Below are 18,430 nucleotides of genomic sequence, written 5' to 3'. Positions count from 1 at the left end.
CCCCAATCTAAACCAAACAGACCTCAGCAGCGAAAGATTTAACCGAGGTTTCAGTCCTTTCGGCCCTCAGCCAGGTCCCATTCCTCCACGTCCAACAGGTCACAGAAGGGCCAGAGCAACTCTTCTGCATGGCGGTCTAAGTCACGTCCTAAAAAGACCGCCGGAGGAGCCGCCCCCAAGGCGGCCTCCTCATGACTTTCGGTCTCCACAAACCGCATCCTCGGTCGGTGGCAGGCTCTTCCGCTTTTGCGACGCCTGGTGGCCACATGTCCAAGACCGATGGGTGAGAGACATTCTGTCTCACGGTTACAGGATAGAGCTCAGTTCTCGTCCTCCGAATCGTTTCTTCAGAACATCTCCGCCTCCCGAGCGAGCCGATGCACTTTTTCAGGCGGTAAACACTCTGAAGGCAGAAGGAGTGGTGATTCCCGTTCCACCTCAGGAACATGGTCACGGCTTCTACTCCAACTTGTTCGTGGTGCCAAAAAAGGACGGATCATTCCGTCCCGTTCTAGACCTCAAGCTGCTCAACAAGCATGTGAGCACCAGAAGGTTTCGGATGGAATCTCTCCGCTCAGTCATCGCCTCGATGTCACAAGGAGACTTCCTAGCATCAATCGACATCAAAGATGCTTATCTCCATGTGCCGATCGCTCCCGAGCATCACCGCTTTCTGCGTTTCGCCATCAAGGACGAACACCTTCAGTTCGTGGCGCTGCCATTCGGCCTGGCGACAGCCCCACGGGTCTTCACCAAGGTCATGGCAGCAGTGGTGGCGGTCCTACACTCTCAGGGCCACTCGGTGATCCCCTACTTAGACGATCTTCTAGTCAAGGCACCCTCCAGGGTGGCATGCCAACACAGCCTGACCGTCACTCTGGAGACTCTCCAGAGGTTCGGGTGGATCATCAATTTCCCAAAGTCAAATTTGACACCGACCCAATCGCTGACTTACCTCTGGATGGAGTTTCATACCCTTTCAGCGATAGTGAAGCTCCCGCTGGACAAACAGCGTTCACTACAGACAGGGGTACAATCTCCTCTTCGGGGTCAGTCACACCCCTTGAGGCGCCTCATGCACTTCCTAGGGAAGATGGTGGCAGCAATGGAGGCAGTTCCTTTTGCGCAGTTTCATCTGCGTCCACTTCAATGGGACATCCTCCGCAAATGGGACAAGAGGCCGACGTCCCTAGACAGGAACGTTTCGCTGTCACGGACAGCCAAGACCTCTCTTCAGTGGTGGCTTCTTCCCACTTCCTTGTCGAAAGGAAAATCCTTCTTGCCCCCATCCTGGGCTGTGGTCACGACGGACGCGAGTCTGTCAGGGTGGGGAGCGGTCTTCCTCCACCACAGGGCTCAGGGAACCTGGACTCCGACAGAGTCCTCCCTTCAGATCAACGTTCTGGAGATAAGGGCAGTGTATCTGGCCCTAAAGGCGTTCCAGCGGTGGCTGGAGGGCAGGCAGATCCGAATACAGTCGGACAACGCCACGGCGGTTGCGTACATCAACCACCAGGGCGGCACACGCAGTCGTCAAGCCTTCCGATAAGTTCAGCGGATTCTGCTGTGGGCGGAAGCCACAGCCTCCACCATCTCCGCAGTTCACATCCCGGGCGTAGAAAACTGGGAAGCAGATTTTCTCAGTCGCCAGGGCATGGACGCAGGGGAATGGTCTCTTCACCCGGACGTGTTTCGGGAGATCTGTTGCCGCTGGGGAACGCCGGACGTCGATCTAATGGCGTCTCGGCACAACAACAAAGTCCCGGCATTCATGGCTCGGTCCAAAGATCACAGAGCTCTGGCGGCAGACGCGTTAGTTCAGGACTGGTCGCAGTTTCGACTGCCTTATGTATTTCCTCCTCTGGCACTGCTGCCCAGAGTATTACGCAAGATCAGGTCCGACTGCAGTCGCGCCATCCTCGTCGCTCCAGACTGGCCGAGGAGATTGTGGTACCCGGATCTGTGGCACCTCACGGTGGGTCAACCGTGGGCACTCCCAGACCGACCAGACTTGCTGTCTCAAGGGCCATTTTTCCATCTGAATTCTGTGGCCCTCAACCTGACTGTGTGGCCATTGAGTCCTGGCTCCTAGCGTCATCAGGGTTATCTCAAGATGTCATTGCCACCATGAGACAGGCCAGGAAACCAACGTCCGCCAAGATCTACCACAGGACTTGGAGGATCTTCTTATCCTGGTGCTCTGATCAGGGTTTCACTCCCTGGCCGTTTGCCTTGCCCACTTTTCTTTCTTTCCTTCAATCCGGAATGGACAAGGGTTTGTCTCTCGGCTCTCTCAAGGGACAAGTATCGGCGCTTTCCGTGTTTTTTCAAAAACGTCTAGCCAGGCTTCCGCAGGTCCGCACGTTCCTTCAGGGGGTTTGCCACATAGTTCCACCTTACAAGCGTCCGCTAGAACCCTGGGATCTTAACAGGGTGCTGACGGCTCTCCAGAAGCCACCTTTTGAGCCGATGCGGGATGTCTCTCTATCTCGCCTTTCGCAGAAGGTGGCCTTCCTAGTGGCAGTCACATCACTTCGGAGAGTGTCTGAGCTAGCAGCGCTGTCATGCAAAGCCCCCTTCCTGGTGTTTCACCAGGATAAGGTGGTTCTGCGTCCGGTCCCGGAATTTCTCCCTAAGGTGGTATCCCCGTTTCATCTCAATCAGGATATCTCCTTACCTTCCTTTTGCCCTCATCCAGTTCACGAATGTGAAAAGGATTTGCACTTGTTAGATCTCGTGAGAGCACTCAGGCTCTACATTTCACGCACGGCGCCCCTGCGCCGTTCTGATGCGCTCTTTGTCCTTGTCGCTGGCCAGCGTAAGGGATCGCAGGCTTCCAAGTCAACCTTGGCTAGGTGGATCAAGGAACCGATTCTTGAAGCCTACCGTTCGTCTGGGCTTCCGATTCCTTCAGGGCTGAAAGCCCATTCTACCAGAGCTGTAGGTGCGTCCTGGGCATTGCGGCACCAGGCTACGGCTCAGCAGGTGTGTCAGGCGGCTACCTGGTCGAGTCTGCACACTTTTACAAAACACTATCAGGTGCATGACTATGCTTCGGCAGACGCCAGCCTAGGTAGGCGAGTCCTTCAGGCGGCAGTGGCCCACCTGTAAGAAGGGGCCGTTTTTTCGGCTCTTTTTTATCGAGGTATTCTTTACCCACCCAGGGATTGCTTTTGGACATCCCAATTGTCTGGGTCTCCCAATGGAGCGACAAAGAAGAAGGGAATTTTGTTTACTTACCGTAAATTCCTTTTCTTCTAGCTCCTATTGGGAGACCCAGCTCCCGCCCCTGTTCCCTTCGGGCTGTTGTTCTTTTGTGTACACATGTTGTTCATGTTCAATTGTTCTTTGGTTCATGGTTTCAGTTCTCCGAACATCCTTCGGATTGAATTTACCTTAGACCAATTTATAAGTTTCCTCCTTCCTGCTTTGGCACCAAAACTGATGGGCCCGTGATGCACGGGAGGGTGTATAGCAGAGGGGAGGGGTTACACTTTTTAAAGTGTAATAACTTTGTGTGGCCTCTGGAGGCAGAAGCTATACACCCAATTGTCTGGGTCTCCCAATAGGAGCTAGAAGAAAAGGAATTTACGGTAAGTAAACAAAATTCCCTTCTTTGTCGCCATTTTACGAGACTCGTAGCCCTCTCATTTTTCAGGATCTGGGGCTCAGTGACGGCTTATTTTTGGGCATGTTGAGCTGGCATTTTTAAACATATTTTTGGGTGGATGCGATGTTTTGATCGCCTGTTATTGCATTTTAATGCAACGTTGTGGCAACCCAAAAACTCATTTTGGCATTAGAATTTTTTTTATCGCTACGCCGTGTACCGATCAGATTAATTGATTGTATTTTGATAGATCGGGCATTTCTGACAATGGCAATAGCAAATGTGTATTTTTTTTTTTCAATCATTGTTTTATTTTCAATGAGGCAAAAGGGGGGTAATTTGAACTTTTAGGTTTGTTTTTCATAATTTTTTAAAACTTTTTTTAATTCCTTTTACTAGTCCCCCTAGGGAACTTTATGAACGCGTAGTCCGATTGCTTCTCCTAATCAGGGGAAATGCTATGTTACTGCTTTTCCGGCATTCAAAGGAAACATGTCATAGCAGCGACAGGGGTCATTATCTGACCCCACGCTGCCATCACAGGGCTGCTGATGGTGTCAGGAACAGCGCGATTCCCACTGGAGTGCTTTAGATCACGCTGTCAGAGTTTGACAGTGTGATCTGAGGGTAACAGGCGTGGGTGTATCTCCAATTCACTCGTGTCTGTTAGCTGCACATGTCTGCAGCTAATTGGCGAGCCCGCATTAAAGGGACAGACATGGCCAAGGAAGTGAAAGAGACTGGAAAACTGCTCAAAATGCAACTTAAGAATAACTCTTAACATCAACTTGCAGATTTTCTTTAACTCAGAAGATCTTAATAGGCATTTTTTACAAAAGGATTTTAAAAGCAAATGCCCCTTTAAATTCTACCCTGCCACCTTTATGCATTGTTTTATCATTTTTTTCCTATTGACTTCTTACTTGCAGAAAGGACAAACAAAAATATGCTAACACCTCAAAGACATTATCACGGAGGAGTGTTAGCAAGAAGTAGCTTTCTTTCACTTCAGCTTACATGAGTGGTAAGTATATCCAAGAAGCTGAATTATGTATTGCTAAGGCCCTGTGCGCACACTGCGTTATTTGCCACGTTTTTTGCTGCAGAAAAGGTGCGTTTTTTGTTCATGCAGTCCTTCCCAGGCAAAATCTATGAGAAATCCAAAATGCTGTGCGCACACTATGTTGTTTTCCTTACAGGTTTTGCTGCAGAATTTCTGCAGCAAAAAGAAGCAGCATGTCACTTCTTTTCCGCAGGTACCTGCGGTTTTGTCATTGATAATGGTTAAAAACCGCAGGGACAAAATCGCGGCAAAACCGCATGCGGATTTTGGGTGCGTTTTTTTTTGCTGCAGGTCCGAAATTCTGCCATAGGGTGCGTATTTTGCTTAAGAAACACATCTACCCAGTGCGCATAGACCCTTAGGCCTTGTTCACACACTACGTTTTTACCCGCTTTTTTTTGTGTTTTTGCTGCAGAAATTTCTGGAGAAAATGGTTGTAACCTTTCTGCAGACATTCCCCAGCAAAACCTATGGAAAAAAAAAATAGCTGTGCGCACACTGGGTTTTTTTCTCACGAACATTTTTTCTGCAGAATTTCTTGAGAAAAAGAATGAGCATGTCGCTTCTTTTCTGTAGGTAACTGCGGTTTTTGCCATAGATAATGGTAAAATAATGCAGGGACCAACCTGCGGAAAGAACACACCAAAAATGCATCAAAAACGCAGTAAAAAACGCATGTGGTTTTCGTTGCGTTATTGGTGCGTTTTTTTGACCAGAAGTGTGCTAATCTTTCAGACTCAAGAAATTTCTTTAGAAAAATCCTTTTTCTAGTGTGCACAGAGCCTTAAGGGGGCTTAACACGGTAGTGATATCGCTAGCAATTTGTAGCGATAGCGAGCGTGTAAGTACCCGCCCCCGTCGTGCATGCGATTGTTTGTGATCGCTGCCGTAGCGAACATTATCGCTACGGCAGCGTCACACATACTTACCTGGTCGGCGGCGTCGCTGTGACTGCCTAACAATCCCTCCTTCAAGGGGGAGGGACATTCGGCATCACAGCGACGTCACCGCAACTAAGCGGCTGGCCAATCAAAGCGGAGGGGCGGAGATGAGCAGGATGTAACATCCCGCCCACCTCCTTCCTTCCGCATTGTGGCCGGCGGCAGGTAAGGAGACGTTCCTCGCTCCTGCGGTGTCACACATAGCGATGTGTGCTGCCGCATGAGCGATGAACCACCTGGATAAACAACCCTTACCGATTTTTGAGTTTGGGACGACCTCTCCATGGTGAACGATTTTCACCATTTTTGAGGTCGCTTAAGGTCGCTGGTAAGTGTCACACGCTGCGATATCGTTAATGACGCCGGATGTGCGTCACTAACAACTTGACCCCGACGACCAAACATTAACGATATCGTAGCGTGTAAAGCCCCATTTAGTCTTGAATTTATTTATTTGCTTTCTTGGCACATTTTGAGTGAGATGATATATTAATAACACTATATATGTAATAATGTTTAAGAGTTTTCATTTAATAATGATAAAAAATGGAATTTATCTTGTATGTATGAGTAGTTATTTGGCTTTACAGAAAATTACCTAGCACTTATACACTTGTGATATTGATGGGCACAGGACCCAAGATGATAAAATGTATGCAGTTTTATTTTCATTCCCTTTTAACAAAAGGTTTCTGACACAAATTTTAAAATCACTATATAATATATTTGTGATTTTGTAGTGTGATCCCCATGTATGACATACAATAAATCATCTTTTAGGTGGACCCTAAAATAAAAACTGACAAAAACAAAACAAACTTTGTGATATTCTTGTTCCACTAATTTCAGAGTCATGCCTCTCTCTTTTTAAAGAAGCCTTAATGGGGTTGTCCAGGACTTATAAATTGATGAAAACCAATTAAATGAGCTGGAACACGTTCGTATAAGTGCGATGTTTTGGTGCACATTCACACTGTGGCCATTAACAAGCACAACCTAGGATAAAAACAAACCTAGCAAATACCCTGCAGTAAGTAAATAGTAATAGCACATGTAAATAACATAGGGTATTTATTTGACACTATTTTGCTCAATCAAAACATCGTAAAAGTCATCTCACTGCTACAAGATGTACCCAATCACGATAATACTATCTCTAGTATTAAACCTCTCTAAGTGTCAGCAGGCATCAATTGATGGGGATAGAGCAGAAACCAGGCCACCTGTCTACGGAAAGTTATATTGACCAAATACACAGCCCAATGATGATTACTTCCATACTTTTATATTATAGGTCCGTATCTCCATTGTCTTGTAATTCATTGGCGCATTCTTATGCAAATGAGCTTGCAAGTGCAGACTCTTGGACAGCACTTCCAGCTCTCTGACTTCTCTCCTTTCTCCTTCGAACCTCCTGACAGTGATTGGTAGTTCATTCTTCTCCTCTCATTTCTCCATTTCTGTAGACTTTTTAAGACAACAGCAGTTTGATCCCTCATGGAGCTATCCGTTTTTTTTGCTTGAGCAAGACAGATTTTTAGTTGTTATCATTGTAGCTGATGAGTTCAGGAGAGACGGGGCATTTGAAAGGGGCTCCTAAGTGGAGGAAGCAGCATATACAGTATACCTTAAAAGTGAATACACCCCTAACTTTTTTGTAAATATTTTATTATATCTTTAAAGGGTTTTTCCATGAACAAAGTTAATTTCAAAGTTGATTTTAATCAATAGAACTTAGAATAATAATAATAATTTAGACAGTTGGAAGTATTTAAAAAAATGTTCCTGTACTGAGATAATCTTATATATACCGTATGTCCCTGCTATGCCCTGTGTAATGGCCATGTCTGACCGTACAGGGACATGGTCTGGTCATAACACATCTCCTGGGTAGGGGAGGAAGTATTAAAGTATACAGACCTTACAGACATTCCCACCATCATGCTTGACTGTAGGAATGGCACACTTGTCTTTTTAATTCTCATCTGCCGCCACACACACTTAACACCATCTCAACCAGATACGTTTATCTTAATCTTATCAGACCACAAGACATGGTTCCAGTAATCCATGCCCCCAGTCTGCTTGTCTTTAGCAAACTATTTGCGGGGTGTCTTATGCATGAGCTTTAGAAGAGGCTTCCTTGCCATGCAGACCAATTTGATGTAGTGTGCGGCGTACAATGGTGAAGCTTGTTCATAGTGAAACCTGTCTTGTTGAACAACTTAAATAGTTCCACCAAAAGTTTGAAAGAAGGTATGGGAATGGCCAGTCTTCTGGCTGTTCCAATAATCCATACCCAAAATTGGGTCCAATTTGAAAAAAAGCAACCTTTCCGCACTATCCGTGCTGGAGCTTACTTCTCCAGGTCCTACATCACTAAGGCTAGCCACCTTTGTGACACATACCTCCCATCCAGGCCTTGTTCAACTGCAACCACACAAAACACATATATACAAGGGGAACCAAAAGTAGGTAGACAGTAAATAAAAACATTTATTGTGAGATTACATATACAATTTTATCAACGCAAGTCCTCAAACTGCTGCCTATCTTTGAAGTCTACATTTCACACTTCGACAAACATTTTTGCACAAGTATCTTTCTGTATTTAATTTCTTGAAATACATTTCTGATGTAATTTTTCATTTTTTAAATCACCGACAATTCATGGTTTTCGAATATAAACTTTGACCTTGAGTACTCCACAAAAGAAAACATCCATTGCGTTAAAGTCAGATCAATTGGCCAATCTCTCTCTCTCTCTCTCTGTATATATATATATATATATATATAGATATATATATATATATATATACATATATATCTATATATATATATATATATATAGATATATATATAGATATACAAATGGCAGATTTCAGGTCACCCCAAAGATTTTCAATGGCATTGACATCAGAACCATTTTAAATCAGTCCATTTTTTTCTTTTCAATCATTCCAGTGTACGTTTGGATGTGTGCTCTGGGTCATTGTGTTGCTGGAGAACCCATGATCTTTGACTCAACGAATTTTTCTTACACTGGGTAGGACATTTCGCTCTAAAATCTCTTAATTTTTTTATTTCATGATTCCTGTGATACGGTCAATGCCTCCAGTACCAGACACAACAAAGCAACCCCACAGCATTATGGATCCTCCACCATGCTTAACTGTTGGTAGGTTGTAATTGACCTTAGAAGCTTCATTGCACCGTTTGTAAACAAACTGTTGCTTTGAATTGCCATAAAGGTCTATTTTTGTTTCATTTGTCCACAGAATATTTTCCCAGAAAGATTATGGTTTGTCAAGGTACTCTTTGGCCAAGATCAGTTGTTCCTTTTATGTCTGTTCTTTATCATATGGTTTCTTCCTTGGCCTTCCCCATAACGCCCTGCTTCGTTTAATGTGCAGTGTATGGTACTTGTTGAAACTATGACCCCAGACTGTTCCAGGTTGACCTTCAGATCTTTGGATGTTTCACGTGGTGTTTTTTCCACCATTCACATCAACCTTCGAAGACATCTTATCAATTTTCCTCTTTTCCTCACATCCAGGGAGGTTCTTGATGGTTACATGCTTGGCAAACTTTTAATAACATCCCACACTCTTTAAACTAGAATACCAAAGTCTTTGGAGAGGGTCTTATACCCTTTGGAAGCCTTGTCTTTGCTAATAATAGCAGTTTTGATGTCCTCAGACAGCTCCTTTGTCTTCACCATTGTGAACAAACAAAGGAACAGGACCTACCATGTGGACTTTTTAAAACTCTGAAGTCATCATTCATTGGCTAATTCATGTTATATGGGCACCAACATATCACATGTGATTCGGTGATTCTCATTTAAGATTTTACCACATCCTGCATCAAAATAAAAATGTTCGAAAAAATTTAGTTTAGAATGCGAGTTTTTTGTTTTGTTTTTTTTAAATATGGACCAATACCTCATGCATTTTTTATAGCATTTTTCATCTTTAAGCAGGATGCAGTGAGGCCCTTTGGTGTTGGTTGACTGAACTGGGGTTTCTGTCCTGTGGGGCGCACTTATATAGTGCTGTGCAGCCCACGTGGTCACAGCAGGCTGCTATAGCCTGCTCATGCCTCCGATGACCCGCTCCACCGCAGCACCCTCATTCCTCGCAGCCACATTCAGACTATAAGACGCACCCCCCAATTTCCCCCAATATTTGGGGGGGAAAAAGTGCGTCTTATAGTACAAAAAATACGGTAACTATTGCAATGTCCTGTGTGTAATATCCTATGTTGACTATGAAGTTAACGCTGCATACATTTTCTTTGTAGATAGAAGGGGGGCTGAGAACCCGTTCCTCTGGTGGACCCAGGAGTCACCAGTGTGACATGGTTTATTAGCAAAGTACACCCGGTATATAGCGTAAGACTTCCAGATTAAAAGAAGGATTAGTACCGGGCTCTAGATTCCCGTTGTGGCCAGTTCTAACTATTTCTGAATGTGACTACATGACTACTATTATAGTGGCTGGATGATCTTTCTACATTTTATCTTCTCTCATTTATGTCTTTTTATCCTCAGTGTCTTATGACGCCTCACATCCCATTCTGATGAAAAGAAAGATCATAAAACAGAATCAAGAAGTCAGATAATTTACCAAAAAACATCAGTATGGAAATAATCAATGCATTGCTTTTGTTGCTTTATTCTAGGGTTTATAAACATGTTTATGGAGAAAGGCTGCTTGGTTAAAGGTGTTTTAATGTAATGAAAATCTTTTACTGTTTTGCAATGTTAACCATTTCATGAACCAGCATGATGAATGTTTGTTTAGGCTGCCGTTACAAGGTTCTAGGTTATCTATTTTATTTGTTTTGCTTAGTAAACATGACAAGATTTTTTTCTTAGGAAAATATAAAATATTATATTTCATATGAGCATAAACCATAAACATGGCTAATCCAACCAGGATAAAACATGCATTATCGTCAACCTCTTCCTATTCTTTTAGGTATATAGCCACCAATGGGGTTTCCACTATTGGTATATACGTCCTGCTGATCTTGCAGGTATTGTCGTTGTTCCTGCCTGCTCAGATCGCTGCTCATGCTTAAACGACAAGTATTGATGAGAACATCGATCACTGCAGATTAACCGCTTTGATGTCACATTCAGTAGAGAGAGGGGGCTCCCTCTGTCAGCTCATTGGTTCACCCATAATATGATCACTGGGTTGACGATACCTTTGAATGGCATTCAGGTCCTAACAGTGATCGGCATGACGGCCATATTAGTGCTCATTTTAGAGTCTAATAGGAGGTCTATCAGCGTTCTGCTGAATGGCAGGCATAATCCAGTGCAATTCAGAAGTATTGCTGTGTATTCTACCAGCAATCCTGCTCAGGCTGTCATAATATGATGACACAAGAAAATAAATATATATATATTTTTGAAAAAAGTACTTATATTATGCTGAAATAGTAAGAGCTAACAATGTATGTAAATTTGATATTGCCATATTAATACTCACTGCAAAATAAATTTAACTGGGGGAACAATTAAAAAAAAACAAAAAAAAAAAAACATGCCCCCCATTAAAATAGAAAGAAGTGCTGTGTCCCACCCAGAAACAAAAAAGTTGGGTTTTTTTTTTTGTTGTTGTTTTTTTTTAACACACCATATGTTCTCCAAAATGATGCCATAAAAATTCAGTTCATCCTGCAAAAAACAAGGTGTTATATGGCTGTTGATGTAAACATGAAAATTGTTCTAATAAAAAAAGGAATTTCCCAATAAAGTTTTGTCTGGAAAAAGGTAAACATTTCTCTGAATGCAATGCACAACAGAACAGTCTTTTGAGTTGGCATGATGGTCACCCCGATGGGCTGCGTTATGACGGTGGGGTCTGTTGGGGTGCGCTATGGATCTAGCACTCGTTTCCATTTGTAACGGAAACTATGACACAGAGCTGAAAAAAAAGTAAGGTTTATATGATAGTCCTATATTATACATAAAGCTAGGAAATAAAAAGATATGTTTAGAGCCTCTTGTAAGTCCATATAAGTTAATCAGGTGATGGGGCAGTTCAGACCCTGCATTAAAGTGGGATTGGTTACCGAGCTTCACTATACAAACTCCATACATTATTAAATAGACGTCTTTGACCCAATGAGCTTGGTCTACGTACCTTGAAAATCCATGCCAGAATGCCTGTATATTTTTGACAATTTTCTCATATTAGAATGAGCATTTTAGGAATGCAACTTTATCCCCAGCTGGGTTCATAAAAATTCTCATGGTCAGGATAAATGCATCTGTTTTGACATTATTTGCCTAGTAAGTACACTAGTCTCAATAAATCTGAAAAATCGTTTTAACCCCCTAATCAGTTATGAAGTGCTATGTTCGTCATAAGTTGTTGCCCTGTCTATGATACTGGTTCGCGTGCTGCCCGCATGCGAGCCTGCATCTTTCCTGGCAGATGAAGGCTGAAATGCCATCATCTGCCTGTAACAGCTGTGAGTGGAGCAGAGCCCTGTTAACCTGTTAACTGCTACTGTCAATCTCTAATGGTGGCATTTGACCCCTTTATCAACATGAACGTGGGATGCTGATGGGTTTGTCGTTACAGCCAGGGGCCTACTCCAGCTCCCTGTCAACACCGTACTCCTGGGAAAACCAGCATGTGGCCGGCATTCATAGGAGACTGATTTGCGCTATACATATAGATATGATTTTCACTGTAGGGTTGCTGTGTTTAGCACATACAGTCTGAATATTGCTGATTCAAGTATCCTGAGGGTGTTAACTACAGTGAAATGTAGAAAAAAAAGTTTAAAAAATATTGACAGTTCAAATAACACTCTTTTTACCACATTAAAAATGTAAAAACATTTTTAAAATATACATATTTATCACTGTGTACATAAAATTCCAATATATCTAAATATAAAAAAAATAATTAAATTGGTAAACGTCGTGACGAAAAAAAATTAAACCGTCAGAATTGCGGATTTCAGCAGCCGCAACAACAGGGAAAATGGAATAACAGGCGGTATAAACTCCATAGGTAACCAGAAAAGGACATCAATAAAAACATCAGCTCATGGTGCAAAAAATAATCCCTCACACAGCCCCATATCCCGAAAATGTTAAACATTATGGCTTTCAGAAAATCACGACACAGGCAAAAACTTTATTTATTTACAAGTTGCTGATTTTTTTTTTCACCACTTAAATAAATCAAAACTAGTTATGTTTGGTATCTGCATAATCATACCGCGCTAGAGAATCACACTGCCCTGGTGAATCACACTGCCCTGGAGAATCGTACTGCCCTGGAAATTGTACTGCCCTGGAGAATCACAGTGACCTGGAGAATCATACTGCCCTCTAAAATCATACTGACCTGGAAAATCATACTGCCCTGGAGAATCACAGTGACCTGGAGAATCACACTGCCCTGGAAAATCACAGTGACCTGGGGAATCACACTGTCCTGGATAATCACAGTGACCTGGAGAACCACACTGCCCTGGAGAATCACACTGCCATTGAGAATCACACTGCCCTGGAGAATCACACGGCCCTGGGGAATCACACTGCCCTGGGGAATCACACTGCCCTGGGGAATCACACTGCCCTGGGGAATCACACTGCCCTGGGGGATCACACTGCCCTGGAGAATCACACTGCCCTGGGGAACAACACTGTCCTAGAGAACCACACTGTCCTGGAGAACCACACTGCCCTGGAGGATCACACTGCCCTGGAGAATCACACTGTCCTGGAGAATCACACTGTCCTGGGGAATCACACTGCCCTGGGGAACCACACTGCCCTGGGGAACCACACTGCCCTGGGGAATCACACTGCCCTGGGGAACCACACTGCCCTGGGGAACCACACTGCCCTGGGGAATCACACTGTCCTGGGGAACCACACTGTCCTGGAGAACCACACTGCCCTGGAGAACCCCACTGCCCTGGAGAACCCCACTGCCCTGGAGAATCACACTGTCCTGGAGGATCACACTGTCCTGGAGAATCACACTGCCCTGGGGAATCACACTGCCCTGGAGAATCACACTGTCCTGGAGGATCACACTGCCCTGGGGAATCACACTGCCCTGGAAAATCACACTGCCCTGGGGAATCACACTGCCCTGGAGAATCACACTGTCCTGGAGGATCACACTGCCCTGGGGAATCACAGTGACCTGGAGAATCACAGTGAGCTGGGGAATCACACTGCCCTGGAGGATCACACTGTCCAGGGGAATCATACTGCCGCTCAGTTTTACAGTAAAATGAATGATGTAAATAAATAAAAAAACATCTGCAGCTTGCAATGTTTTGCTATTTCATCACACTTTGAATTTTTTTTCCGGTTTACAGTACATTATATGATAAAATAGATGGTGTCATTCAAATGTACAACTGGTTCCACAAAAAATCAAGCCCTCACACGGCTATATCGTCTGACAAAGAAAGAAATGTATGGCTCATGAAATAAGGGGAGGAAAAAAAATGAAAGCACAAAAACGGAAAATCACACTCTCAATAAGGGTGTTAATAATGTAGACAATTGTATTGTAAATTTGGTGACAAATCTTTTTGAAATGATTTCTGGGCTTCACACTTCTTCAGTGTTTTTTCCACTGTCTTTTTTTTTTGCAGTTTATTTATTTTAAGCACAAAATTGTTTCTCCAACAAAACACAGAAGTGAGCACACTATTGCAATATGCAGAGATAAATAGTGGGTGCTCCCTAGTGCAATAAAAAAAACAGAGGGCAAAAATGAGCAAACAAACACTGCACATAAATAGAGGAGCACACCCAATAGAAATGATAAATGTGTAAAAGAGCCTTTATTCAGTTTCAAAGATTAAAACAAAGCAAAGCACAAGAGCAAAAAATCCCCATAGCAAAGCCCAATCAATAAAGGACATGAGACTAAATACACAAAATGGGAATACATATAATAATGCAAACATCGTAACCTATTATACAATGTGCAGAAAATTGTTTCTCCAGGAAAGAGTTACAGTAATTTCCCTATTGGAGCCATGATTATAAAGCATGTATTTACAGATATTAGCCTGAATATTATCTCTAATTTAGCTTTGCCCACTTTATTAACTCTTATATAACAAGATCACGTAGAGAGGTACTTTTTTTTTTTTGTACCTGAATCATTATATTTCAGAAATCTATACACTACAGTTCAAAAGTTTAGGGTCACTTAGATATTTCCTTATTTTTGAAAGGAAAGCACATTTTTCAATGAAGCTAACATTAAATTAAACAGAAATACACTCTATACATTGTTAATGTGGTAAATGACTATTCTAGCTTCAAACGTCTGGTTTTTAATGCAATATCTACATAGGTGTATAGAGGCCCATTTCCAACAACCACCACTACAGTTTTTTAGTGGTACATTGTGTTTACTGTGTTAGAAGGCTAATGGATGTTTATGTTTAGAAATCCCTTGAAAAACCTTGTGCAAGTATGATAGCACAGCTGCAAACAGTTTTTCTGATTAGAGAAGCTATAAAACTGACCTTCCTTTGAGCTAGTTGAGAATCTGGAGCATTACAGTTGTTGCAAAAACAAACGTGTTCCAGCTCACCGCTCTGGTGTGTAAGTCTGAGGAGTAGATCAGCTGATCCTGCACGGAAATCCCAGGCACAAGGGGATAATAGCAGATACAAAGTAACGAAAATCCAGCGGATCACAGGCAGATGAATTAAAAACTTTCCTTTATTTTCATCGCTTTAAAAATGGATAGACAAGGCACAGTTCATCCAACGCATTTCGACATAATGCAGTGTCGTACGTTCTTATTCATGGATATGAACTTACGACACTGCGTTATGTCGAAACACGTTGGATGAACTGTGCCTTGTGGATGCTGTCTATCCATTTTTAAAGCGATGAAAATAAAGGAAAGTTTTTAATTCATCTGCCTGTGATCCGCTGGATTTTCGTTACTTTGTATCCATTACAGTTGTTGGTTCCATTTAATTCTCAAAATGGCCAGAAAAAAAGAACTTTCATGTGAAACTCTACAGTCTATTCTTGTTCTTAGAAATGAAGGATATTCCATGCGAGAAATTGCTAAGAAACTGAAGATTTCCTACAACAGTGTGTACTACTCCCTTCAGAGGAGAGCACAAACAGGCTCTAACCAGAGTAGAAAGAGAAGTGGGAGGCCCCGCTGCACAACTGAGCAACAAGACAAGTATATTAGAGTCTCTAGTTTGAGAAATTGACGCCTCATAGGTCCTCAACTGGCAGCTTCATTAAATAGTACCCGCAAAAGGCCAGTGTCAACGTCTACAGTGAAGAAGCGACTCTGGAATGCTGGCCTTCAGGTTAGAGTGGCAAAGAAAAAGCCATATCTGAAACTGGCCAAGTAAAAAAAAAAACATTATAGACAAAAAAAATCGAAGTTTGAGGTGTTTGGATCACACAGAAGAATATTTGTGAGACGCAGAACAACTCAAAAGATGCTGGAAGAGTGCCTGATGCCATCTGTCAAGCATGGTGGAGGTAATGTGATGGTCTGGGGTTGCTTTGGTGCTGGTAAAGTGGGAGATTTGTACAAGGTAAAAGGGATTTTGAATAAGGAAGGCTATCACCCCATTTTGAAACGCTATGCCATATCCTGTGGACAGTGCTTGATTGGAGCCAATTTCATCCTACAACAGGACAATGACCCAAAGCACACCTCCAAAATATGCATGAACTATTTAGATAAGAAGCAGGCGGCTGGTATTCTATCTGTAAGGGAGTGGCCAGCCCAGTCACCAGATCTCAATTATATTGAGCTGTTGTGGGAGCAGCTTGACTGTATGGTACGCAAAAAGTGCCCATTAAGCCAATCCAACTTATGGGAGGGGCTACTGAAAGCATGGGGTGAAATATCTCCAGATTACCTCAGCAAATTAACAGCTAGAATGCCAAAGGTCTGCAAAGCTGTAATTGCTGCAAAGGAGCATTCTGTGACGAAAGCAAGGTTTGAAAGAGAAAATGATTATTTCAAGTAAAATCATTATTTCTAATCTCGTCAATGACTATATTTCCTATTCATTATGCAACTCATTTGATAAATAAAAGTATGATTTTTCATGGAAAAGACAAAATTGTCTGGTTGACCCCAAACTTTTGAACTGTAGTGTATATTATTTCAGTACACGGTTATGGTGACACAAACCCTTATTTGCTGGCAGCTAAATAACCTTGATACCTGTGACCAGGACCTGACTCGTGGTTTGGTGGGGGTATGCATGAGCCCCTAATTTACTGCCAAAATCAGATTCTGTCCCAATAGGTTAATCTTGTGTGTGGCTCAAAATCCGCACCTCATGTACAGTCTTAGGCCGAAAACACACATCCGTTAAAACCACGTCCGTGTAAAACGGGCCATTTTTCGGGTCCGTTTTCCGTTTTTTAGGTCCGTTTTTATGGTATGTGTGGCCTGCGTGTGTATCCCGTATGCTAGCCGTCTGTGCGTGTGGAATGTCCGTGTGTGCGTGAGTGAAATAACTGACGTGTGTGTGTTGTCCGTGTGAAATGTTCCGTGTGTGTGATGCACAATGTCGTTGATACATATCAGCAGACAGCAGACAGAGTTGCGCGATGAGAATGAACTCTGGTGAACTTCACCCAACTTCATTGTCATGCCGCGGCTCTGTCTGTGTGCCGCGTACTGATTAGCGGTCACCCGTGAAGGACTCACCGGTGACCGCTAATCCCCTGAGTGACTGAATTGAGCAGCTCTCTCTCATACTCACCGTTCCCCGATCTCCGGCGCGGCGCTGCACGGCTGTTATAATAACTCCGGCGGCTTTTACTATTTTGAAAATGCCGGCCGCTCATTAATCAATCTCGTATTCCCTGCTTTACCCGCCCACAGGCGCCTGTGATTGGTTGCAGTCACACACGCCCACCACGTTGAGTGACAGCTGTGTCACTGCACCCAATCACAGCAGCCGGTGGGCGTGTCTATACTGTGCAGTAAAATAAATAAATAATTTAAAAAAACGGCATTCGGTCCCCCCCCATTTTAATACCAGCCAGATAAAGCCATACGGCTGAAGGCTGGTATTCTCAGGATGGGGAGCCCCACGTTATGGGGAGCCCCCCAGCCTAACAATATCAGTCAGCAGCCGCCCAGAATTGCCGCATACATTATATGCGACAGTTCTGGGACTGAACCCGGCTCTTCCCGATTTGCCCTGGTGCGTTGGCAAATCGGGGTAATAAGGAGTTAATGGCAGCCCATAGCTGCCACTAAATCCTAGATTAATCATGTCAGGCGTCTCCCCGAGATACCTTCCATCATTAATCTGTAAGTTACAGTTAAAAAACACACACCCCCGAAAAATCCTTTATTAGAAATAAAAAACACTAACAAAGTCCCTCATCACCAATTTATTAACCCCGACAAAGCCCTCCATGTCCGGCGTAATCCACAGACCTCCAGCATCGCATCCAGCTCTGCTGCATGCAGGTGACAGGAGCTGCAAAAGACTCCGCCGCTCCTGTCAGCTCCACGCAACAAATGAAGTGAGTAGCGCAATCCGCTGCTGTCACTGAGGTTAATAGCGGCCACCGCTGGATACAGCGGTGGCCGTGAGTTACCTGACTAACTGCTTGTCAGTCTAGGATGCCATCCTCATTAGTGATGATGGTGTAAGGCTCTGTGCGCACACTGCGTTTTTACCCGCTTTTTTTTTTGCTGCAGAAATTTCTTAAGAAAATGGTTGTACCTTTCTGCATATAACTGAATAGGATAACTGAAGTGAGCACTAATATATATATATGAGTGCAAGCCA

The 18,430-nt window shown here is 43.4% G+C and overlaps 1 protein-coding gene and 1 long non-coding RNA gene across 3 annotated transcripts in view; one reads left to right on the top strand and one right to left on the bottom strand.

Moving 5' to 3' along the window:
* The window catches only part of LOC142303776 (uncharacterized), a 135,024-nt gene extending 123,620 nt beyond the window's left edge, over positions 1-11,404 (top strand). For both annotated transcript variants that reach the window (XM_075345479.1, XM_075345478.1), the window contains exons 12-13: positions 4,540-4,634; positions 10,167-11,404. In XM_075345479.1, coding sequence (XP_075201594.1) covers positions 4,540-4,606 — 67 coding nt within the window. In that variant the 3' untranslated portion in view covers positions 4,607-4,634; positions 10,167-11,404. The remainder of the gene's footprint in view (positions 1-4,539; positions 4,635-10,166) is intronic.
* LOC142303777 (uncharacterized) overlaps positions 1-18,430 on the bottom strand; it is a 131,738-nt gene that overhangs the window by 6,532 nt on the left and 106,776 nt on the right. The gene's annotated exons all lie outside the window — the stretch shown is intronic.

The sequence above is a fragment of the Anomaloglossus baeobatrachus genome, chromosome 4, assembly GCF_048569485.1.
Source record: "Anomaloglossus baeobatrachus isolate aAnoBae1 chromosome 4, aAnoBae1.hap1, whole genome shotgun sequence".
Classification (NCBI taxonomy): domain Eukaryota; kingdom Metazoa; phylum Chordata; class Amphibia; order Anura; family Aromobatidae; genus Anomaloglossus; species Anomaloglossus baeobatrachus.
The sequence above is the reverse complement of the archived record's forward strand: the minus strand, read 5'-3'. Positions and strand labels throughout refer to the sequence as shown.